Source organism: Lagenorhynchus albirostris, chromosome 13 (genome assembly GCF_949774975.1).
Source record: "Lagenorhynchus albirostris chromosome 13, mLagAlb1.1, whole genome shotgun sequence".
In the NCBI taxonomy this organism is placed as follows: Eukaryota; Metazoa; Chordata; class Mammalia; order Artiodactyla; family Delphinidae; genus Lagenorhynchus; species Lagenorhynchus albirostris.
In genome coordinates, this window is record NC_083107.1 from 62,546,422 (window position 1) to 62,573,078 (window position 26,657).

Consider the following 26,657-nt stretch of genomic DNA (forward strand, 5'->3'; position numbering starts at 1 on the left):
CAGATAGACCAGAAGACAAGAATCCAAGGCGTAAGCCAAGATTTTAGGGCCTGATATGCAACAAAATCTAGGGCATACAGAATGAATCATGATTAAAGTTAATTCTATCTAGAAAGAGTCTGAAAAGACAGGAGTTAAAACCTCATACAGGGCTTCTTTCAAACACAAGCCTAGTTAACCTTCACAACCTTGGGGGCATAGGTATGATTAAACTCAGTTTATAGATGGAGAAACCGAGTTTCAGGGAATTCAAGTGACTTGTCAGAGGTTACAAAATTAGTAAGAGATTTAGGGGAAGGGAGATAGATAATTAATTAAAAGTAAACAACTATTATGTGAATTTTTTTAAAGATTTAAACAAAGTGATATGAGAGTAATTAGAGGTAAGACTAATATTAGCTAGATGGAGTATATATTAGATAGACCATTGAATAACAAATTACTACAAACGTGACAGCCTAAAAAAACACATATTTATCATCTCAGTTTTTGGGGGCTAGGAGTCTAGGCATGGCTTAGCTGGGTCCTCTTCTTAGGGTCTTCTGAGGCAGCAATCAAGGTATCAACAGGACTGTTTTCTCATCTAGGCTTCACTGAAGAAGAATCTACTTCCAGACTCACTCAGGTTGTTGGCAGAATTTATTTTCTTGCAGCTGTAGCACTGAGGTCAAGCTCCTTGATGGCCTTTGGAGTGAAGCTTACCTAAGTTCCTTGCCACATGGACATTCTCAATATGGCTACTTATTTCATCAAGTTAATAAGGAAATTCTCTAGCAAAACAGATTCTTAAATAATGTAGCATAATCATACAAGTCATAGTCCATTCCTTTTGCCATATCCTATTGGTTAGAAGCAAGTCACAAGTCCATCCATACTCAGAGCATGGGAATGGACAAAGGCATGAATATCAGCAAGCAGGAATCATGAAGACCATCTTAGAGTCTCAAAGTTTAAAGATTCTATCCAATAATTTTACATAGCCTTAATTTCACAGGTATGTAACTATGCCTACTAGCCTAGGCATAGTTCTACAATATACGCATAAAATGGACACATCTACGCAATATAAGAGAAAACAATATTCTGTTATTGGCTGTCCTATGTATCCTTTAATTTATGTATTTTTCATTTTTCTGCAGGCTATTTTGAGATGAGGTAGAGCACCCTGAAAGGCATTCTGTTATACCAATGCTAGGATCACCTTTTTCTTTTGCTCTTGTAGAATTTTTCTGATTTCACTATTTTAATCAAATCATGAGAGAATACTGGTTCCACAGTTCTGGCCCCTCCTCTAGAATTATGCTGGAAAACAAACGTCTAAATATTAATTTCTAAATCATGTTAGAATTTTTAAATACCAACCAATGTATATAAATTATTGCAGCCGCATAATAATCTGAGCACATATAATGGCTGCTTCATTTTTTATCTAAATTTAGCATAAATCAAGCTTATGTGGTAATATAACAGCTTCTGAGAGGAAGTGACAATTCTATAAGTAATTGAAGCCCTCAAGGTCACATACACCTCTGCAACTGAGGGACTCCCTAGTCTAATACCTACTATTCTCTTATTACCTTCAGATAATTTGATAATTAAATTATTTGAATGGTATCCCAAAGAACTACAAATCTCCAAGGAAAGATTTTCATTCCAATAAGTGCATTCTAAAGAATACTGCTTATAAAGATGTTAAAATAAAAATTTTTTTAAAAAAAGAATATTGCTTAGACAAAAAATAGATTTATAAAGGGAACTTGGAATTTTTAAAATACCGCTGCATTGATTTTCTTCAAATTTCCTGGGTGCAGAAATAATCTTTTACTGGAAGAAAACTGTCACTTTGTTGAGAATTTAAGGGAGAAAGCCTATGATCTGAGATTAGATTAGCCTTAAGATCTAACCCCAAATTTTCTGCACTTGCTTAGTTTCTTTTTTTGTAATATTTGGATAATCCCCACCATAGGATTTTTGTAACAATTTATGAGTTCAGTCAGAAGGGCACAGAGATGTTTCTGGAAGTAACATCACGATGGCTGCCCAAGAAGAGCCCCAAGTTCAGTTCAAACTTGTATTGGTTGGAGATGGTGGTACTGGAAAAACTACTGATACATTCGTGAAACGTCATCTGACTAGTGAATCTGAGAAGTATATAGCTACCTTGAGTGTTGAGGTCCATCCCCCTGTGTTCCATACCAACAAAGGACGGATTAAGTTCAATGTATGGGATACAGCTGGTCAAAAGAAATTTGGTGGACTGAGAGATGGCTATTATATCCAAGCTCATTGTGCCATTATAATGTTTGATGTAACATCAAGAGTTACTTACAAGCACATGCCTAACTGGCATAGAAATCTGGTACGAGTGTGTGAAAACACCCCCATCATGTTGTATGGCAACAAAGTGGATATTAAGGACAGAAAGGTTAAGGCAAAGTCAATTGTCTTCCACCGAAAGAAGAATCTTCAGTACTATGACATTTCTGCCAAAAGTAACTACAACTTTGAAAAGCCCTTCCTCTGGCTTGCTATAAAACTGATCAGAGACCCTAACTTGGAGTTCATTGCCATGCCTGCTCTCACCCCGCCAGAGGTGGTCATGGACGCAGCCTTGGCAGTGCGGTCTAAGCATGATCTAGAGGCTGCTCAGACAACTGCTGTCCCAGATGAAGATGATGACATGTGAGAAAGTGAAGCTGGAGCCCAGAGTCAGAAGTCTAGTCTTATAGGCAACTGTTCTGTGATGTCAGTGGTGCAGTGTGTTTGCCACTTTATTATATAGCTAAGCAGAACATGTGCTTAATCTTTGGGATGCTAAAGGAGATGAATGGGCTTCGGAGTGAATGTGGCAGTTAAAAAAAAAAAAAAACCTTCATTTTTTGGACCTGCATATTTAGCTGTTTTGCAACATAGCTGTTTCCTCCTTGAGTTTCAAATATAAGACTGTTACAGTCACATCACTATATTCAGTGGTAGAATCTTGTTTTCTACTGTCATTCCCATTCCTTTTCATTTAGAATCAGAATAAAGTTGTATTTCAAATAAAAAAAAGGATTTATGATATTTTCATGAGAAATAATAAATATAAATGTAACAAATATAACAAATAAATGTAATAAAAATAATCAACAAATATAATATCAAATGTAAAGTATATAAGATTGTGACTGGTACCACCTAAGATTTTTTAAATCTGTAATTATAGTTCTTCATAGCTTGAAGCTGGATAGGACTAGACAGAAAGCCCTGCAGATGGGGTTTTGTCTATTTAACTGGTTGTTATCTTCAACTCTAATTGGCAATTTCTCTGACTCTCTCCTACCTGGCCTAGCTACACCCATGACTTGATTCCTTTTTCTCCTGCCTTTCATGATTTCTGATAACCCTTTCCACCACTGCTCACCCTTTTCTCTAGTCCCACTCCCAACACACCCAAGGAAAGCTTTTCTCATCTGGCCTCAGCCATGCTCACTTGTAAAGCCCTCTGCTGCCCTCTATCAGTCATTGTGAGGGAATACCCACAACCTCCAGATAAATTCTCTCCCTCCCAATAAATCATGAATATTCGGTTTGCATTGAGTTCCAGTAAAAGGAAAATTAACCTGAATTTTACAGTAGCAAAAGTATAGAAAACCTACTGTGTTTTATTAATTTTTATGGGTAGACAGTGCCATTTTATCTTGGAATACATTTTTAAGGTAGTAGCAGAGAGTGGAAGAGAGACTCCTAATTCAAGCAAACCCTTTAATTACAAAGAAGTCAGGGCTTTTTGATGAATTCCAAGAACATATTCTAGAATGGCCTTGGATCTATTTGAGCTGCTATAACAAAATATAAAATACCATAGCCTAGGTGGCCTAAACAACAGACATTTCTCATAGCTCTGAGAAACTGGGAAGAAGATCAGGGTGGCAGCAGTTTTGGTGTCTAATGGGAGCCCACTTCTTGGTTCATAGACAGCCATCTTCTCACTATGTCCTCACATGGTTGATGGGGGTCTCTTTTATAAGGGCACGAATTCCATTCATGAGGGCTCTATCCTCATGACCTAATCACCTCCCCAAAGCCTCACTTCCAAGCACCATCCACTCGGGATTAGGTTGCAACAAATGTATTTGGGGGGACAAAAACATTAAGTCTATAGCACCTTTGACTAAGTGAAATAGTGATAAATTGGTATTATGTAAAGCCTGTTGAATTTGTAGCTCAGTCCTTCCCTCCAAAAAAGAGACAAAAGAGAGAATGAGAGAAAATCATGCAGAACAGTGATTAAGAAATTTGAAATCAAACAGATCTGATGTGGATCTTCCTGAAAACCAGCAACTTTGGACAAGTTACTTTAACTCTCTATACTGGATTTTCCTCTAGTAAATGGAAATAATAACAATACCAACTTCATAGCATTATTGCAAGTATTAAATGTGATAATATATTGCATGGCCTTCATCATAGTGCCAGGACATAGCTCTATTATTAATTTAAATGATCTTCAGGAATTTTTATCTGGCTTTTATGGAATCTGATGGGTGGGTAGAAACCACAGAAATTTATGGTTATATTGAGTAAGGCCTATCAGACACTGCTCTACCTAGAAGCTATAGTATCTGAACAAAGAGCAAATAATTCTGAAATGTTTTGAGATATTACCTTATAATACTCTATTTGAGTTTTAAACTTATTATTCATTTAAAACACTTGCTAAGGTAATGAAACGCCCTTAGTATAACAAACAGCATGATCTTTTTATTGTGATCATATCAGAATTTCTGGCTCCTTTATGAAGAAAGGGAACCAATTTTGAGATGGATGTTTTGTGGGAGTGTTTATTATGTTTACAAATATCTTAGTTATGAAGCAACAGAGCCAGGAAACCTCTCTGAATAAGCAGGATGGTGGGGTTTATAGAGCTAATGTAGCGATTAGAGCCACACTAACAGAATTGGGAGAGGAACCGGTTAGAGTTAATGTGCATCAAGTGAGTTTTCCATCAAACTTCTGTCTCTTTATGCCAGATTCACTCTTTTTACCATTTCTATACCAGGTGATTTTTTTAAAATATTCAAATGGATATCATCCAGCACATACCTCAGGATATTTGCAGGACTGCTTTTTTCCCCCTTTATCCTTGTTCCCAGATTCCATACTTCTGGCTCCTCACTGGAATCCCAGTCACTGGGTTCCTCTGTATTTCCTTTTCCTGACTTTCACTCAACATTTGGTCTTTAACTTTTCTACCCAGTTGTAAATCTCGTTTACAACCCAGGGTCTCAGGCCCTGTAACTCCTACTTTCACTCAAAGCCAGACTGACTCAACCCTCCTCCTCCTTCAGAGGAGCACAGATAACAATAAACTCAAGATGACATTATTAAATATCGTGTGATAGACAAGGACAGAAAGAATGTTGCAAATAATTCCTATGCAGTCATTACCCTTGTACCAGTAACTTTTAAAATTTACAGCAAACTACACAGTGTTACAAGGAACATGCCCAAGTTTAAGATGAATCCCCTGTCCTAGAGGAGTTCACTGTCTTATTTGGGAGATTTGATATCAGCATAGAGAAGTTGAAAAAAAAATCCATAGAGTATTTAACTAAGGTTTCAAGACAACTCAAAATTTCTGCTTCTGGCCAGATGTACACACCAGCCTGAAACAACAAAAATGACAAAATATTTTTTAAATTGTTTTCATGACATGGGATATCAGGCAATAAATGACAGTGATCACTGAAAGACAGAAAACAAGTAAGGTGATATCTATAGTTGCTCTAGTTTACTTCCTTAAGAAAGTTTCAAATCATGGTGCAAGTAGAGGGTATCTAAGCAGAGCAGAGTGTACCTTGTAACTTGAGGAGACAGAGGTAAAAGTCTGTGAAGAAGGTTCTTAGGACAGCGCACCAAAGAGAAGAAGGATATACAGAGAAAGAATTCCTAAGCTTGCAAAGGGACCCCTCAGTGTTCAGCTGAGTAATAATCAGCAAGTGTATGTGAGGAAACTTCCTGAAGCTGAGCAGAGTCACAAAAAGGATTAGAGGTGATAATGCCCAACACTCACACAAGGCCACGTATAGTGTCTGTTCCCACCAGCCAAAATGAAAACCCTCATGATTCACTGAGTTTTGGGTAGACTACAAAGAGGGGTCTTGTATTATTAGTGGAGTAATTCTCCTTAGACTGAGCACTGCTACAGTTACACCTAACAAATCGTAAGTAAATGCAAGAGCTGAAGAAACCAAACCCTTCAAAATTAATGTACTCCAGAACAAAATACAAGAATATTTATAGTAATAAAAAAGTATTTTTTCTAAATTAAAAAAAAATTATTTCTATAAACACCAAACAATGTAGTATTTACAACAGATGGAATCCAGTAACAAATTACCAGACCAAAAAAACAGGAAAATAAATTTTTAAATGTAATAAATCAAAGATGACTCAAAATTGATGCATATGTTGAAATTAGAAAACAAGGACATTAAAACAGTTATTACAGCTATATATCATACATTCAGAGATTTAAGTAGAGAGGACAGAGAGAGAGAGAAAGAAATCCAAATCAAACCTTTAAAGGAGAAAATGTAACATTTGAAATGAAAATAGACTGGATAAGATTAAGAGCAGGTTAGACATTGAAGAAAAAATATTAATGAAATTAAATACGTAGCAATAAAACTACCCAAAATGAACTAAAGAGAAGCTTTTTCAATGAACAATGCCTCCATGAAGTGTAGGACAAAATCAAGCAGCCCTAATATATGTATAATTGGAGTCTCTGGGTTTGGGGGATGATGGAAGTGGTGGAAAAAAATACTTGAAAAAAATGATGGCTACAATTCTTTAAAATTTGCTGAAAACTATAAACCCATAGAGCCAAGAATTTTAGAAACCCCAAACACAAGAAACTGAAGAAAATATGCCAAGGTATGTCATAATTAAACTGCTCAAAATCAGTGATAAAGAAAAAATATTAGTCAGAGGGAAAAAAAAGTTGTATTACATCCAAAGAGACAAAAAATAAGAATGACAGCTGATTTCTTGTCTGGAAAAAATGCAAGCAAAAACCCAGTGAAACAATATCTGTCAATTTAAAACTCTATACCTAGTGAAAATTTCTTTCAAAAAAGAAGAAGAAATAAAGACTTATGCAGAAAACTGAAAGAATTTGTCACCAACAGATCATTACTACAATAAATGTTTTTTAAAAAAGTCCTTCAGGCAGAAAGAAAATGATACCAAGTAGAAATAAAGATCTACACAAGGAATAAAGAGCACTAAAAATGGCAATAAAATGGGAAAATATATTATTATTATTTTAAATATATTTTAAAAGACAATTGTTTAACAAAAATAATAGTAAGATTAAACATGGTTGGGGTTTCCCTGGTGGTGCAGTGGTTAAGAATCTGCCTGCCAATGCAGGGAACATGGGTTTGAGCCCTGGTCCGGGAAGATCCCACATGCCGCGGAGCAACTAAGCCCATGAGCCACAACTACTAAGCCTGCGAGCCACAACTACTGAGCCCGAGTGCCACAACAAAAGAAACCACCGTAATGAGAAACCCACGTACCACAACAAAGAGTAGCCCCCACTCGAGGCAACTAGAGAAAGCCCATGCACAGCAACGAAGACCAAACACAGCCAAAAATAAAATAAATAAATTTTTAAAAAAAGAATAAACATGGTTTATAACCGTTGTAAAATTAGACAGGGAGGATAACCACAAAAGATGGACAGGGAGAAAAAGATGTATACCATTGAAAAGTTCATAAAATGTTCATGAAGTGGTATAATTTTACCTGAAGTTAGAATGTGGTAAGTTAAAGATATATAATATAAAACCTAGCAAATACTATAATAAAGAGCTCTATCTAGTTAAGTCAACAATATAGGTAAAACAGAATCATAATATATTAAGTTAATCCAACAAAAAGAAGATAATGGGGGAAATAAAGTATAAAAATGGATGAGACAAACAGAAAGCAAATAGCAAGATAATCAATTTAAACCAAAATATATCAATAATTACAGATAGACTTTTTTTAAAGACACAACTATATCCTGCTACAAGAAACATGCCCTAAATATAAAGAAACAAATAGGTTAAAAGTAAAAATATGAACAAACATATACCATATTAATATTAATCAAAAGAAAGCTGGAGTGGTGACATTAATATCAAAGTATATTTAAAAGCAAAAATTACTAGTAGGGATAAAGAAGATAATAATAATTATAAGTGAGTATTAATCAATAGGTATAACATTCCTAAATATTTATGCACCTAAAAACAGAGCTTCAAAATATATGAAGCAAAAACTAATTGAACTTGCAGGAGAAACAGAAAATCCCACAATTACAGTTGGATATTTCAACCCCTCTTCCAATAATTTATAGACACAAAATAAGTGAAGATTTTAAAGATTTGAATAATACCATTAGCCAACTTGACCTAACTAATTAACATTTACTGAATACTTCACCAAACAACAGTAGGATACACATTCAAGTGCACACTGAACTTTTACCTATATAGACAATATTCTGGGCCACAAAATAAGTCTCAATAACTGGAATAGGATCCAAGTCATAAAAAGTATGTTGTTTTAATCACAGTGTAATCAAATTAGAAATCAATAATAGATTGATAAAGATAAATAAAGAGCTTAAGAAAATCCCAAGCTAGTTAGAAACTAAAAAACACATTTCTGAATATCCTATGGATCAAAACAGAAATCAAAGAGGATATTAGAAAGTATTTTAAACTGGGTCAAAGTGAAAACACAACATATCAACATCTCAAAATTTGTGGTACATTGATTAGTAGGAAATTCATGGCACTAAACACCTATTTTAGAAAAGATGGAATGGAGTCAAATCAATGACTTAAAGTTCCACCTTAAGCATTGAGAAAAACAAGAACTCAAATTAATTAAACTCAAAGTAACTAGAAAGAAAGCAATAATAAATATCAAAGTAAAAATGAATGAAATAGAAAAAAAGGGAAAAAATAGAAAAATGAAATTGAACCAAAAACTGGTTCTTCGAGATTAAATTGGTAAACCTCTACTCAAACAAACTGGGGCAAAAAAAGACAAATTAACAGCATCGAATGAAAGACGTAACAACACTATAGATTCTACAGATATTAAAGGACAATAAGGAAATATGAAAAACTTTATGCCTTGAAACACACAAACTACTAAATCTCACACAAGAAGAAACAGATATCCTGAGTACTCCTATATCTATTAAAGAAACCAAATTTGTAGCTAATACTTTTCAACAAAATAAACCCCAAGCCCAGATGACTTCAATGGTTATTTCTACCAAATTTTTAAGGAAGAAATAATATCAATTCTATAAACACCCTTCCATAAAATTGAAGAAGAGGGAATCCATTCCACCTCATTCTATGAGGCCACTGTTAGTCTGATACCAAAACATAACAAAGTCATTACAAGAAATGAAAACTAATGACCAATATCCCTCATGAATATTAGTGCAAATATTCTATAATAAATAAAAATTTAACTAATAACATACAACAATATACAGAAAGAATAATATATTATTACCAAATGGGATTTATCCCAGGGATGAAAGGTTAGTTTGACAATCAAACTATGAATCAATATAAAAATTTTTTAAGAATCAATATAATTCATTATTTTAACCAAAAAGTACATGATTATATTAATAGATGAAGAAAAAGCATTTCCTAAAATCCAACACCCATTCCTGATTTTTAAAAAAAAACTCTCAGCCAAATTGCAATAGAAGGCGACTTCCTGAATCCAAATAAAGGGCATCTATCAAAAACTTAGAGCTAATATACTTAATAGGGATAAAATAGACTCTTTCCAAATATCACGAAAAATACAAGAATGACCACTCTCAGCACTTCTCTAATACATTGTACTTAAGGTTCTATTTACTATCATAAGGCAAGAAAAAGAAACAAAATGAATGCAGATTGGAAAGGAAGAAGTAAAACCCAGTACCTGGGAATGTGATCTTATTTGGAAATAGGGCCTTTGCAGATGTAATCAAGCTAGGATGAGGTCAAACTGGACTAGGGCAGGCCCTCATTCAGTGACTGTGACCCTTATAACGAGAGGGAAATCAGGACACAGACACACAGGAAAGAAGGACATGTGAAATGGAGGCAGAAATCAGAGTAATGCACCTCCAAGCTAAGGCACACCAGAGATGGCCAGCAACTGCCACCTGTGTGTAGCATGATTTCTGTAGTTACTCAAGGGCAAATCTGAAATTCAAAGAGCAGAAAATCAACAGAGATTTATTGATACTCAATATATGCCAGGCACTTTACACACTATATCATTTAATTTTCTTAATGATCCAATGAAGGGATATAACCATCTCTGTTTTACAGACAAGGAAACTAAACCTCAAAGGAATTAAGTAATTCACGTGAATGAGGAGAAGAATTTGGACTCAAACACAAGTCTGTCAGGCTCTAGACTATTCTGTTTCTAATCAACAAAACACTATATTGAATTCTTCTGATTCCTGTGCAACCATTTAAATATACCTGTACATTTTGAGAGGATGGGAGAAGTGGAGGAGGATAAACCACTCATTAAATAAATGCTCATTGATTCCCATTATTCATTTATGACAGAAGTTTGATCAGACAACTGTTTATAAAGCCCAGGCAAAGTGCCCTGTACCAAGCTCTCACAGCAATATATGTTTATTATAAAGCTAAAGACATAGAATTTTTTGAGTTATGAGGAACTACATGCGTCTTTAGTACAATGACTTATTTTATACCTAAGGGGTAGAAAGTCCCCAGACAGATGAAATTACCTGCCCAAACTCAACAGACAGAGCTCAAGTCTCTTGACTCCTGCCCTACACTGAATTCATTAGTGGACATTTGGCAGAACTCTGGAAAAGAAGGAGCCCAAAGGGATGTGAAACATTTTTATCACTCTTCAACCCCCACACATGTGAAAGGAAAATAAACAAATAAGAAAAATATTACATGATAGAAAATTAAGAATAAAAAACCTTAAGAAGGATAAAATATTATAATTTACTTGTTTTCAGGAGGATGCATCAAGTCTTTTGTAGTCCTGCTTTGTATCCATCTTTTCATTCAACAAAATAAAGACATGATATATGCAAAGCAGAGATTCTCAATATATCCATTCAACAAAGACATAGTTATCATGTTATATATAGTGTTTTTCCACTGATAACTCTATTAACAACCACCTCAAAATGGATTAAAGACTTAAACATAAGCCTTGAAACCATAAAACTCCTGAAAGGAAACAGGGAAAAAACTCTTGACATCAGCCTTGACAATGAATGCTTGGATATAACATCAAAAGCACAAGCAACAAAATCAAAAATAGACAAGGGGGATTACACCAAAGTGAAAAGCTTCTGAACAGCAAAGGAAACAATCAACAAATTAATAGGTAACCAACGGAATGGGAGAAAATATTCGCAAGTCATGTGTCTAATAAAGGATTATTCTCCAAAATTTGCAAGGAACTCTTACAACTCAATAGCAAAAAAATTAATTAATTAATTAAACCAATCTTAAAAAGGGCAAAGAAGCTGAACAGACATGTCTCCAAAGAAGACATACAGATGGCCAACAGGTATATGAAAAGGTGCTCATCATCATTCATTATCACTAATCACAGGGAAATGCAAGTCAAACCCATAATGAGGTACCACCTCACAATTGTTAAGATGGGTATTGTCAAAAAAACAAAAAAAAAACAAAAGTAAAAATAAAAAAAAAAACAAAAGTAAGTGTTGGTGAAAATATGAAGAAAAAGGGACTCTCATATACTGTTGGAGAGAATGTAAATTGGTGCAGTCACTGTAGAAAGTAGTATGGAGGTTCCTCAAAAAAATTAAAAAGAGAACTACCATATGATCCAGAGATCTCATTTCTAGGAATATATTCAAAGGAATTGAAATCAAGATCTTGAAGAGATATCTGCATTCCCATGTTAGTTTGCAGCATTATTCAGAATAGCCAAGACATGGAGGCAAAGCAAATGTCCACTGACAGATAAATGGACAGAGAAAATGTGTATACACACAAAAAAGAAGGCTAACAATAAAAGAAATCATGCTCTTTGCAAGAGCATAGGTGAACCTGGAGGACATTATGCTAAGTGAAATAAGCCAGACACAGAAGGACAAACACTACATGATCTCAGTTATCTAAGGGATCTAAAATAGCCACACTCATAGAAGCAGAGAATAGAACGGTGGTTGCCAGGGCTAGGGAGAGGGGCAAGCCAGGAGGTCAAAGGTTACAAAGTTTTAGTTATGCAAGATGAATGTCTTACAGATCTACTACACAGACTATAGTTAAAAGTGCCCATAGTTAACAATACTGTATTGTATACTTACAATTTTGAAGAGTGTAGAACTTTTGTCAAGTGTTCTTACAAAAATAATAATAAATAAAGAGGGGGGAGGAAACTTTTGAAGGTGATGGATATGTTTATGGCATAGATTGTGGTAATGGTTTCACAGGTATAGTCTCATCTCCAAACTCATTACGTAAAGCTTTCTGAAAGCTAATTATATATTAGTAAAGTGTTTTTTAAAAATAACAAGTATAAAGTAGTATGCTAAATAGTAACAGTAATAATAATGAATCTTTTGTGTTATTCTTTCTCCTGCCTCAGCAAAGTATTTTTGTTCTAAAAAAGAAAAAATTACAGAAAAACATTTTCTCTTACTACAAAAATAGGCTTTTTGCAATGAAAAGACCATTGGCTGAGGCCAGAATACCCAGGTTGTAGGCGGGGCTGAGTCAATACCTCTTCTGCTTTGGAAAAATCCCTAAAACTGCTCTGCATCGCTTTCCTGAGGAATTAACATGGTATTGTATGTCAATTATACTTAAAAAACAAACAAACTCATAGAGAAAGAGATCAGATTTGTACCTACCAGAGGCAGTGGGGTGGGGGAAGGGGAATTGGATAAAGGCAATCAAAAGGTACAAACTTACAGCTCTAAAGTAAATAAGTACTAGGGATGTAATATACAACATGATAAATATAATTAACACTGCTGTATGCTATATCTGAAAATTGTTAAGAGGGTAAATCCTAAGAGTTCTCATCATGGGAAAAAAAAATTTTTTTCTATTTCTTTAATTTCGTATCTATATGAGATGATGGATATTGACTAAACTTGTGGCAATCATTTAATGATATATGTAAGTCAAATCATTATGCTGTACACCTTAAACTTACAGAGTACTCTATGATAATTATATCTCAATAAAAATGAAAGAAAAAGGGCTTCCCTGGTGGCGCAATGGTTGAGAGTCCACCTGCCGATGCAGGGGATATGGGTTCATGCCCCGGTCCGGGAAGATCCCACATGCCACGGAGCAGCTGGGCCCGTAAGCCATGGCCGCTGGGCCTGCATGTCCGGAGCCTGTGCTCCACAGCGGGAGAGGCCACAACAGTGAGAGGCCTGCATACCGCAAAAAAAAAAAAAAAAAAAAAAAATGAAAGAAAAAAATTATCGTGGTTAATCCATAGATTAATGGATATCTATGGTGTCTTCTGGCTCTAAAATTCTAGTATTTTATAAAATACTATAAGATTCCCTCTAGCAAAAAAAGCAGCTAACATGTTGCAATAGTTCATTAATTATACACACACACACACACACAAATACACACACCATGGGAATATACTGGCATTTCTCTTTGAGCAATAGCAGAGAAATAACCCAGTATCCTAGGCCCAGGGATGGAGGTAGAGGTACTATTTGAGATGAAGACAACTATTTCTTATCTGGAATTTCAGCTCCCACACACCACCTGACCGCCTGAGTATGTCCCCCTGCCCACTGATGACAATAACCAGAGGGAAAGAAGTTAACCCCTTCCCGAGATCCATCAATATCTCTTCAATTACTAATACTAGAAGTGTTCAGGTTGCTAACAGAGAAGGGGCAGTGCCCACCACCACCCCCAGTTCTGCAAAAAGGAATTAAGCAGAGCAATATAAAGGCACCCAAAGCAAGGACTGGACTCATGATGTCATCTCTTCTAGAAGCCCTGTCTCTGATTCCCTTTTTTGGTTTCACATCAATTGCTGACCTCAATAAGACTGTAGCCATGAAAGAAATGGAGTATCTGCAAAGTTCCACACAGGCAGCCTAGCAACTAAGCCCTTACCTGCAGCTGACACTCACAGCCCCACTGCCATCACAAGTATCTTTGGGTTAAAATTAACAAAACTCCTGTTATCTAAAAGGATCTCACATTCTGTGAGATTTTCCTCCCAAATCTATGTGGATAGGGCTGCCAGGGTGCATACAAAGAAAACCACTGTACCTAACTGGCACAACACAAAGATGAATGTGGATAAAAGCTCGCTGGAAAAGGGCAGGATTCTAATAATCTCCTATTATTTGGGGATGCCTTGCCAGCTGGCAGAGCCAAATCTGGGCACGTTCTCAGCCAGTTCTCATCTTTGGGATGCAGTGAGGTGAAAACAAAAGGATCAAACCAGATTTCAGATTCATTCAAATGAGCAGTTCAAGTTCAGCGTTCCCAGACCTGCTGTGGGCCCCCTTCGATTCACAGACCCAGGTCTAGTCCCTGCAAATGTAAAGGGAAGCTGCGCCAAGGTATACTGCCAAAGGTAAAATATTCAACATCAGAGCAGAAATGTCTGAAGATTTAATGTACAAAAAAATTCTACATATATGAAAATTTTTATACAAAAGAGATTTATTGGAACATTTAAAAATCCCAAAATTAGAAATATTAATGTCCCAAAGCAATGGTTAATTAACTATGTGATATCCATCTCACAGAATATTATGAAGCCCTTGAAAATATTTACATTGAGTTTATAATAATACAGAAAATTCATGGATAAAAAATAGATTCGGAATTGTAAATATACAACATTATGCCAAGCAAATGAAAGAATAAATATATTGAAAAGTTAAAAACAAAATCTGGAAAGAAAAATTACCAAAATGCTAGAATTAACAGTGTTTTTCTTTGGTTGGTAGAACTCTGAGTGACTTTTTTCTTTGTTTCATTTTCCTTTATTTTCTGTTAAATAAAATATCTTGTTGTCTCAATAATGGGAAAGAAATAAAAAGACTAAATGAAATTTTCAACCAAGTTCTAAGCTAAAAACTAATGAAGCTTTACATTTTTGTACGTATTTTGAACAGGCCTACACATTACCAAGATGCCTGACTGGGATGATTTCTAAGGCTATAGCTCCTCCCTCAGCCACCTCCACCATGTCCCCAACAATTCTAGAGAAGTTTAAGAAGTTCAGGCTGCTCTTCAAAGTACCAAGAGAATATTGAGTTACCTGGGGATACTTCGACCCTGCTGCTATGCCTTGGATTATAGACTGTGAGGATTATAGAAATAGCCCTATCTGGTGAGGTGTGCTTTTTGATCAGACTGCTTTTAAGATCAGCCAATGGCTGGGCTGCAAGCATAGATATCCACAGCAGATTTGAAGGGAAAGAGTAGCAAGCTGTGTGAATCCAGATGTACCTGCCTGCAGCTCATGTGGCTGACTTAATGAGCCACTACCAATACAAATGACTGAACCTCTCAGTTGCTTTTAATTTTGCACTATTATATTATAGTGACCAGCCAATAAGTTCCTGGTACTTAAACCAGATCTAATCTGGAAACTGAGCTAGCTAATAAAGAGTCTGTTTGAATTCACATGGTGACTCTACAGTTGAAAATATCCTGCAGGATAAGAAAGCGTAATCTAATCTAGTTTTTCTTACTCTTTTTAGCTGGGTGGACTGTGATCTGTGATTACATTCAGGGTATGAGTCGGCTTATTATAGTTGCAAATAAAAAATCTATTTCAGTAAAATAGGTGAATTTATTATAAGGTTATAAAAATGTTTCATGGAAACAAGAGAAGCAGGCAGGTCTCAGGAACAAACTGGAAGCATAAACTAGAATCTATAGGAAACCGAGGAAGTCTTCCTCCTCATTTAGCTCTGCATCTCTCTGTACTACTGCCCCATTTATTATTTTTTTAATCTCTGCTTTTCCCATTTACTAGCTATAAACCGGGTATCAACAGCCTTATTTACAGGTCCAGCCACCCAGAGAAAGACTGACACTCTCTCTCTCTCTCTCTCTCTCTCTCTCTGTCCCTGTCCCTGTCCCTATCTCTATCTCTATCATCTTCTCTCCCCCAAATGTCTATAGATGGGACTCTGACTGACTGAACTTGGGTCTGGTACCTACTCAAGACCATTCACCCGTTGCCAAGAGACGTAAAGTCACTTTGCAGAAAAAAGTCTTCTGAGAGCCCTGCCCCCATAACCGGGTAGACAGCAAGAGGCAGAGAGTGGCAGGAACAAAAGAAGAAAAAGTGTCCACCAAACACGTCATTCATGTTTCCTCATTAGTATTTCAACACAAGTCTGTGTTCAAAAGGCTAAAAATCAAGTTTGATAATATATTAATAACAGCAAGAACATGAAGAATATTGTTCCTATGAAGCTGTCTGGATGAATTTTCTAGAGGCCACGAAAAGATGACAGGAGAGAGTGGCAGAAGAAATATCAGTGAGTTACATCTATGTAACTGTAGGTCTAAGACTAAAACAACTGTGGAGTTTTGCTGACAGAAAAAGATATTACAGCTCTTAATAGTATACAAGCAAAATGTTAAGAAGGAAGGTGAAATAAAGATGGCAGGTAATATAAGGATGTTGACTTACTTTTAACAGTTGGAGGTCAAAAATAGTTAAATCAGAAAAATCAATAATAGAAGAAGATTACCTGATAAAACCAAAAGTAAATATTAAGAAATATCATATAGTTAAAATTAGGAGGTGGAGAAGAGTCAGGAAAGTAGAAAATCATACTAATTTTATAATTAATCATATTAGAAAATTATTAAATATTGTCTACAGAAAGAATTAAGCCTATCATATAAAATTATAGTTTTATGGGAGACAACCACAAAAAAATATAGACTTTTCTAATTACAAGAAGGCGCACAAACATAAAGTGGAAAAAGCAGAGCAAGCCATGAAATATTTTTAAAAGCTATAAAAATATAAAATAAAATATGACAAACTAAGATGAAACATATTTGTTATTTCAGTAAGAATAAAAAAAATTGTATTCATTTATTGTAAGGAAAATTTTTCCATATTTGATCACAAAGCAAAACCAAATATACACTATAAACGTAAATCAAACCTGAAATGTTAATTTAGAAAATTTTTAAATGAACTGATAAATTACTATAAAAACAAGTCAGAAACTATGATCTAAGTATCACACTGATTGAATAAATGGCAAAAAACATAACATACGATGAAAAAAGAAGAAAGTTTTAAAATAGTAAAGGTTACAATGCTCAATAAAACTATAATAGTAGAAATATCTATATATTATAAAAGACAGTATCAATATTCACAAAAACTAGTGAATATTCAAGGAAGAAATAGAAGCATATTAAAAGCAGAAAATGAAGATACAGAGACTATGCTTTCTTTCAAGTATCCATGAAAAATTCACGAAGCTATTAGGCCACAAAAAAATTCAATGAATTCTAGAAAGCAGAAATAGTCCAAATTCTCTGGCCATAATAAAGTTAGAAATAAAAATAAGAATAGAAAGTTCATACAATCTGAAAATGAAAAAAAAAAACCCACTCTCTTTGAACAATGTCAAAGAGAAAATTAAAACTGAATTGCAGTATTTCTTTATAGATAGCTATAAGAATATACCATACTAATATCTATAAGTTGTATCTCAGTCTTAGAGAAATATTTATAGGTTTATATATATATATATAGCAATTTCCTATAAGTACATGAAATATACATATTGAATTACTGTAAGTAAATTAAAACATACAGGCATATATATACATCTAACTCAAGAAATGAAACAAACTGAACAAAAAATAATAAATCTAAGGAGAGCAAAAGAAAAAAATTAATAAGGAAAATACTGCATTCAATGGATTAGTAAAATAGTAGTAATACTAAAAAATCTAGAACTAATTTTTTTGAGAAAAACAATAAAACTGATAAAATAAAATATAATTGAGTGGCTAAAAATGAGAAAACTCAAGTGAACAGCAAAATAAGAAATAAAGATCAGGAGATATTCCACTTCTCACTGAGAACAAGTAGAACATATGGATAAATTTTTTTTTTAAATCTGTTTGACATCATTGAAGAGGTACCAAGACAAGATTCCTGACAGAAGGAAAAATCATTTAGGTGAGCCTTAAATTCTATGCTGTTTTTTACCCTCAAGGCACTTATCAATTCATAAGTGACACAAATGGGGGACAAATGACACAAACCACAGAGGGACCAGTAGCTAAGAAGAGAAGAAGCTGGGCAAAGTTTGTTTTGTTTCGTTTGAAGGTTTTCTTTTACTTAGACTCAATATACGGAGAAAAATGATTTTAGTTAATACCTAAAATACTCTGTAATTAAAGTTATCAAAGACTGCAAAACAACTATGAGTAGGTACAAAAATGAATATAAATTAACATTTAATTTCACAGAGTTTACAATGAATTAATTCACTAATCTTAATTTTTCATTAATTTCACTAATTTCAGTATTTGCTTGTGCCTGTTTTTACTCATTTTAAAACAAAGATTTGATATTTTCTTGCACTACTGAGAAAACAGCTGGAGTTCAGAGGTATTAATGCAGTCTGGACTTGAAAGACCAAGCTCTGCGAAGGTAAACACAGAGAAGTAAGCTCAACGATCAGACCCATTCTTCCCCACCAATAGCTAAGCTTCAGAAATTGAGAGGCAAAGAAGTCCAAGAGAAAGCAATGCTAAGAAGATGAGAATTCAGGCAGTGTTACACATCTCATAGGGCTGGAAAGATAAAAATTGGAGTCCAAAAACAGCAGCAAACACATACAAAATGAAATTTATAACAAATGCCATTAAAATGTTTTGGCCTTAAAAGATAGCAAGTATATAGGTATCAATTTCACAAGAGATATACAGAAACTCTGCATAGAAAACAACAAAATATCAAAAGAAATTAAAGAAGACCTAATTAAATGGATAATGTTCATGAATTGAGAGACTCAATGTCATAACCATGTCAATTCTCACCATGTTTATTTACAGTTTCAATGTGATCCCCAAAACATCTCAATAGGTTTCTTACTTTCACTGTGTGTAGAATCTGACAAGTTGATTTAAAAATGAATATGGAAAAGGGCCAAAAATAGCCAAGACAATCTTAAAGAAAAACAATAAAACTGGAAGATTTATACTACCAAAAATCAATAATTATTATAAAGCTCTAATAATTAAGACAGAGCATCTTAGTGTAATTATAGACAAAGTAGTGGAACAGAAACAGGATCCAGGAGTAGACCCTCAAATATATGATCAAACACATAATTAATGACAAAAGGTAACACCTTTAGTGTGATGGAAAAATAAAAATCTCTTTAATAATGAAGCCAGGTATACTGGATATCCATATGAAAAAAAATATCCTCCTTCCCTACCTTACACTATACACCCCAAAATAAGATCAATCCTAGATGAACTGCAGACCTAAATGTGAAAGGTATAATTTTAAAGCTTCTAGAAGACAATGCATATCAAAAGATTATTATAACTCTTACGGCAGGCCACAGAATGTGTAAAGGTATTTGCTGTACATACATATTGCAAAGGACTACTGTGCAGAATTATAAAGGATTCCTACAAATCAATAAAATAAAAAAATAGAAAATGGATTTTAAAAACTCAACTGCAGTTCTCAAAGGAGGATATCCAAATGGCCAGTAAGCATATGAAAAGATACTACATCACTAATCATCAGGAAAATACAAATCAAAACCACAATGAGATATCACTTCACACCTTTCAGAATGACTATCCTTAAAAAGACCACAAATAACAAGCGTTGGTAGGGATGTGAAGAAAAGGAAACCCTCATACACTGCTGGTGAGAATGTAAACTGATGCAGCCACTATGGAAAACAGTAGGGAGGTTTCTCCAAAAATTAAATATAGAACTACCATATGACCCAGCAATTCCACTCCTGGGTATATATCCGAAAAAAGCCAAAAACACTAATTTGAAAATATACGTGCATGCCAATGTTCATAGCAGCATTATATACAATAGCAAAGATATGTAAGCAACCTAAGTGTCCATGAACAGATGAAAGGATAAAAAAAGATGTGATATATAATTACAATGGAATATTACTGTGCCATAAAAAAGCGAAATTTTTGGACCTAGAGAGTATGCTGCTTAGTGAAGTAAGTCAGACAAAGACAAGTACTCTGTTATTACTTATATGTGTAATCTAAAAAATAAAACAGATGAATGTATATAACAAAATAGAAACAGACTCACAGATACAGAGAACAAACTATTGGTTACCAGTGGAGAAAGGAAGGGCAGGAGAGGCAAGATAGGGCTATAGGATTAAGAGATACAAAATACTATGTATAATATACACTAATATGTATAAAATAGATAATTAATGAGAACCTGCTGTACAGCACAAGGAACTCCACTTCGCTGTACAGTAGAAACTAACACAACATTGTAAAACATCTATACCACAATTAAAAAACAAAACAAAACTGGAAACCCTCAGATACACACACAAGAACATGGATGTTGGGGCCAAAGCATGAAGGATCTTGAATATGCAGCTAAGAATTTGGACTTGGTGAGAAAGTCCACAGGGGACTGCTAATGCATTAAAACAGGGGACATATGTGATCTCAAAGTACAGCAAGTCATCTATGCTGGGGGGGTTGAGTAATCAAGTGTTTGAAAAATAGCGAGAAAGATTTGGTGCAATTGCTCTCAGAAATATTCTAGAAAGTCTGTAAGAGATAAATAGGAGAGTAAGACACACTGAGGACATAGCTGAGAGGAGAGAGTGTGATGCTGCACAGACCTCATTCCAAAAATTGTCGTGGCTTTCTGAAACACAGCTTGGTTACCTAGCAGTGGAGAAAGCAGATAACGGGGTGATCCAACACTAGAGATTAGCAAGGTAACAGAAATGTTGAAACACTGGAATGACTAACCATGGGTCCTGGGGGACAAGCAAGGCAAGTGAAATCTACAAGGTGCTTATGAGCCAAACTGATATAGGAGGGAGGGGCTGAAGGACTAGATCTGAATACTGTGAAATATAATACAAGAGTCATTGTCACCTAAGTCTGTCCTGAGTCCTAAGCCATACTTGAGTGGTGGAGTGCACAAAAACAATCTCTCCAAACACAATGCAGAAAATCAGACTGGACCAATAATGCTGATTGTATTTGGAGGAAGAGTTGTAATGGAGCATCCATAGACTGATAGAAGGTGATCCCGGCGGTTGGAATAGGTGGGTCTCCCCAGCCTCCTCCAATCAATCACCTGAGAGCCAGTTTGGTGCAAAACAAAACTAACAAAATAGAATTCGTTTTGGTTAGATTCAGAAAAGTGTACAGGTTTTCACTGCTAACATCATCACAATTCCTATAATTCTGAAGAGAAACATTAACTAAACCAGCACAACAGCATATTATGCCATCTTTCTTTTATTTATGCAACCTGAATTAAAATTGAGCATTGATTTACTGATCATCATTATCTCTCTTTCATAAGCTGATTTCAGCTCATATAAAGGGTATAGGAAACTGTCAGCAAAATGTACTAGTTTTATGAATACACAAGACGAATACAATGTAAATAAAAATTATCATTCATTTCCAGCTAATGAGGTGCTTTATTTTCTTCAATAAATATATTATTTCATCAAAAAATACTATGTATAAAATATATAAGCAACAAGAATATATTGTAAAGCACAGGGATTATAATCCATTTAAAGTCATTACAAAATAAAAATATTGAATGACTATGCTATACATTTGAAACTAATATAATATTATAAATCAACTATACTACAATAAAATTTTTTTAAAAACACAACTTAACATTCAGTGTTTGTGAGTGAATACAGAACAGTCATTTTCACACATTGCTGGTGCAAGTGTAAATCCCATGCAACCTTCATGATGCGCAATCTGCCAACATTTATTTTTTAAAATGCAGCAATTCCACATCTAAAAATTTATTCTACACTTAAACTTTTACAGATTATTCTCTGCAGCATTGCTAATGATAGAGAAAGACTGGAAACAATTTAAGCATCAATCAAAATTTATTGGTCAAATAAATTTCAGTACAGTCCTACAATAGAATAAGATGTATACATAAAAATGAATGATAAAAGAATGATAAATACTGGTATGAAAAAATCTTCAAGATACATTAACTGTAGAAAGGCAAGACATAAAACAGTATATACGATATGCTACCATTTGTGTAAAAAGTGGAGAAGTAATATTTATATGTAAAAATATTAACAATAAAATTGTCTCTTTGCTCTTTCTCAGTCGTTACTCTAGGAGTTGGGTAAAGTCACAGCCCCTCCCTGAGGCCTTCCCAACCATTCATCCATATGGAATTTCATCCGCAGCTCTTATGTCATTCCAATACTACCTAAATTTTAATTAAATGTGTAGAAGCATGTTTTTGAATGGGCTCAACTTAATAGGATAAATATAGAAAGGGCTCTAGACACCCACCACTGATTTTGAACACTCTCTTCTGGCTCTCCCTTCTTAGATCTTATGCAGCATCTTGGGCAAATCATACTGCTTTCCACGTCACCTTCAAACATTAGAAGGTTTCTTCTTTTTCTCTCCCTGCCACATCTTCCTCAATCATTCTGCAGCTTGTCACCCATCCAGAGGCAGATACAGGAAGAAGATGATTCAAGCAATATCTTCTTTGATGAGCGTTGTTGTAATTTAGGGTCTTCTGTGCTGCAGGTGCACAAGCTAGTTTTTTCTTGGGGGGCACTTTTATGGCTTCTTTGGAGTTACTTCCTTTAGGAATCTTGACATGTTTTATGCCCTCTCTGCCTAATGTCTGTTGGCAGCCATCCAACTGCAGCCTTCAACAGTATTCTCTCATATCCTCTTTCTGCACAAGTCGCCTCCCTGCAGGCAACACTTTGGGCAAGGTCCAACACCACTACTATCCTAAGCATACACCCCTCCCATGGAAACTCACCCCCTCTTATCCACCAGATTTTGTGAGTACGGCCTTCTGGCTCAGGAAGCACACCTCTCCCTTCTTGCCTTACGGAAGGAAGAAGCTCCACCCAGTTCCTGACTTCAAGCCAGACTCCAGAATCAGCTGCTCTCTCCACAAAGCTAAAGGGGACAACGTCATGTTCTCCCAGAAAATGCATCATGTTCCCTTCTCCCTACACTATCCTATATTTCATGGACTTTGCATGTGTCATTTCTCTCCTATTTGTCGTTTCCCCAAGCTGTCCACTTCAGTAGGGTATAAATCCATCCATTTCCAGTGCACAAAATATTTTTATTATAGTTCAAACATCTGGGAACTTTTGTATGCCACATTCCACTTCTGGAAAACACCCCTAATCTCTGAGAGACATTCTCTTGATTCCCGCTGATATTTATTACAGATTCTCTCCCCCAACTTGATTGTGTCCCCTAGGTGAGGTGATTGAGTCACAAACCTCTGCAAAGAATCTCCTGTCAGAGGAATCTCTAGATTTCTGTTACAGCTCCAAGTAAAAGATGGGAGTTTAAAGTTCATAGTCCAGTTTCGCTGCATCTTTTCAAATCTTATGAAAACTTGTCTGGCATCTCTCTTTTATTTTTTTGAGGGCCTTGTGTTTTTACTTTTTAAAAGGACACTGTATTAATTATCTATGGCTGAAATTACTCCCATATTTAACAGCTTAAAATAACCAAAACTGATTATCTCATAGCTTCTCTTGGTCAGGAATTGGGGCACAGCAGGGCTCAGGGTTTCTCAGGAGACTGCATTTGCAGTGTCAGCTGGGGCTGCCATCATCTCAAGGCTTGACAGTGAAGGAGACAGCATCTCTCTTTTAGAACTTGAGCATACTTGTCACCTGATATCCTCAGCTTTTGAGTATTAATTAATTTCCAACAAAAAGATACATCCCATTCTTCATCCTGTTATACTGGCTTATATTGTCTCCTATAGTTCCAGGTATGTTAGCTTTGCCTGCCCCTCACTGAATTGAAGCTATTCCATGCCAGAGAACAGGCCTATAATTCTTCTGTATCCCCAATCTACTCAGAGCAACTACCAGAGACCTGAGTGAAAATCACTTGATTAAGGAATATGTAATTAATTGTCACATTATAGATTCATAGCTTGTAGGGCTTATAGATTACTTAATTAATAAATTACTTGATTAACAATTTACTTGAGTAATAAACATAATTACTTGCCATATTATAGGTTCACAAGTTGAAGGTTGATAAAAGCTGACTTAATTCATCCCCAAGGTGCCCCATCTATACTCCTGGATACTGATCCTTTCCCAACATAGTTTTTGTGGAGGAACAGATATATTCTGGTATAACTCTGGACTTTTCTACCATCTGAGGCCCTGTTGTTGCTTCAGAGGTACTTTTGTGAGACAAGTGGCTCTTTTAATACCTCCAGAAGGCCTCTGTGGACATCTTCTATATTCTCAACTCCACCGGCTACTAGTGTTTAGCAACCCTTCTTTGAGTCAATTTCAATTAATAGACAGGTTCTGAAGACTTCTCACATGCCTGAATTCATAAGATTAAGAAGATGTGGAATCTGAACAAAGGAGCTCAAATCATAGGAAATACAGATATGTAAGGAAATCACTGCTCTGTATTTTAGTGGGTTCAAAATATTGCACAGATGAAGATATAATCAATTCTGGTGGGTGGATGGTCTGAGAGGCTTCATAGGGGAAGCAACAGCCAAAGTGGGCTTTGAATTAGCCCAAAAGATAAAGGAAGGGATCCTCCCAAACAAGAGAAATGAATGTGCAAAACCCCAAAGACAAGACTCACAACTCCTCCTCCAATTAATGGCCACCAATTTCCACTTAAAAGAATAAAAAAGTTAAACATGAAGCTCCCAATACAGAAGCTACACAAGTGAAATGTGACATAAAATCTATTCTATGTGTGTGTGTGTGTGTGTATATATATATATATATATATATATATATATTCTTTCTGCCTATGTTTTAATTAAGTCCAGGTTTTCTTTTAAAATAACACCCGAATGTTAATAAGGAAGCACAGATTTAGGTTTTGGCAATTCTATAAATTTGGGAGAAAATATACAGTATATTCTCTAAGAACTATGTATTTTAGAATTGAAAATTTGCCAAATTCTTTTTCTCACAGTAAATAAGGAAATCAAGATATTTACCAAAATAAATGTGAGACATATCATATTTTAGTGTCTCTGAAAACACCTTAGTTTGCCTTTTTCAGAGGCAATCTGAGTTGACAGTGTTTTCAATTACTTAAAAGAGCAAGATGCTGGGAACATTTCTCAGTTAAGGGCGAAGTTAAAACATGTCAACATTCTTCCCAAATCCAGAAAATCACTTTAGGATTTGCAAAGACAAATCCATATAATCCTCTTGATTTTTAATCTACTGAAATCAGTGGTTGAACAAGAAGTGTCTTTACTTCTGCATCTTTCAACAATAGCTAAGTCTTTTGACGAGCAATTCTTAACCATTGCCACTGACGAACCCCAGCCTAAAGAAATGAATGGATGCACATTCCCAGGCTCCAGAGCTGCAGTCTGAACCCTTACGCCACCCCGCAAGGGCAGCATATTTCTTTGAAGCATTTCTCTTTATCTAAAAATTTCAAAAGAATGTTTTTATGTTCCATATAAAAATATTAAAATGTAAATGTCAACAAAATATGTACTTCAGGAAGATATCTTACATTTATTTTGTGACTCCTAGTACCCTCTGGCACATCTCCACCTACTCCCTGTTGCATTAATTCAAGAAACTGAGCTTTACATTTTAAAGAGATTTAAAAACCCTCATAATATTGGCTAATATGAACCAGAGCTTGCTACATCAAAATAATCACCTCATTTAATTCTCACAACTACTCTATGAGGAAGGTACTATTATTATTCACTGTTACTAATATCCCCCTATGACAGATAAGGAAACTGAGGCTCAAACATGTAAAATGTCTGCCCAAGTTAACCACTTGTTAACTTATTCCAAAGTCTATGATCTTCACAATGTTTTAATGTCCTACTACCTTTCTCATATGCATGGTTTATATATATATTTCCAATTTCATGTATAAATTTCAATTTTTGAGGCTGTATTTTAGCCAGTAATATGTACATAATGTTACATGAATAAACATCTGTCATGAGTTTAGTACCCTCCATATCTGCTCCCACTCAATAAATACTGCAATATCCATTGGCCATCATAAATAAAATGTGTATTGTATTTCACAGCTCAAGTATAGAAGAGTGCTCAGAAAACACTGTGAATTATTAACCCAATTTTGTGAATAAGAAAGCAGACCAAAAGTGGTTGAACAATTTTTCTAGCATCTTACAACTAGTAGAAAAGGTGAATTTCTACAACAAGCAGGCACTTCCAGAGACGTCCCCAAATAAAAGGTGTCTCTTACTTCCACTGCCACATCTAAGCTACAATCTCAGAGTATAAAATAAGAGCATTCTTCTCAAGACAACCCCTTGCA

The 26,657-nt window shown here is 35.1% G+C and overlaps 1 protein-coding gene across 1 annotated transcript; it reads left to right on the forward strand.

The window, feature by feature from the left end:
* Positions 1-1,996: 1,996 nt before the first annotated feature.
* LOC132531581 (GTP-binding nuclear protein Ran-like) lies at positions 1,997-2,686 on the forward strand. The gene has a single exon (XM_060169457.1). It carries the CDS (start codon positions 2,033-2,035, stop codon positions 2,684-2,686), a length of 654 nt encoding a protein of 217 aa, XP_060025440.1. The 5' UTR covers positions 1,997-2,032.
* The last annotated feature ends 23,971 nt before the right edge of the window (positions 2,687-26,657 follow it).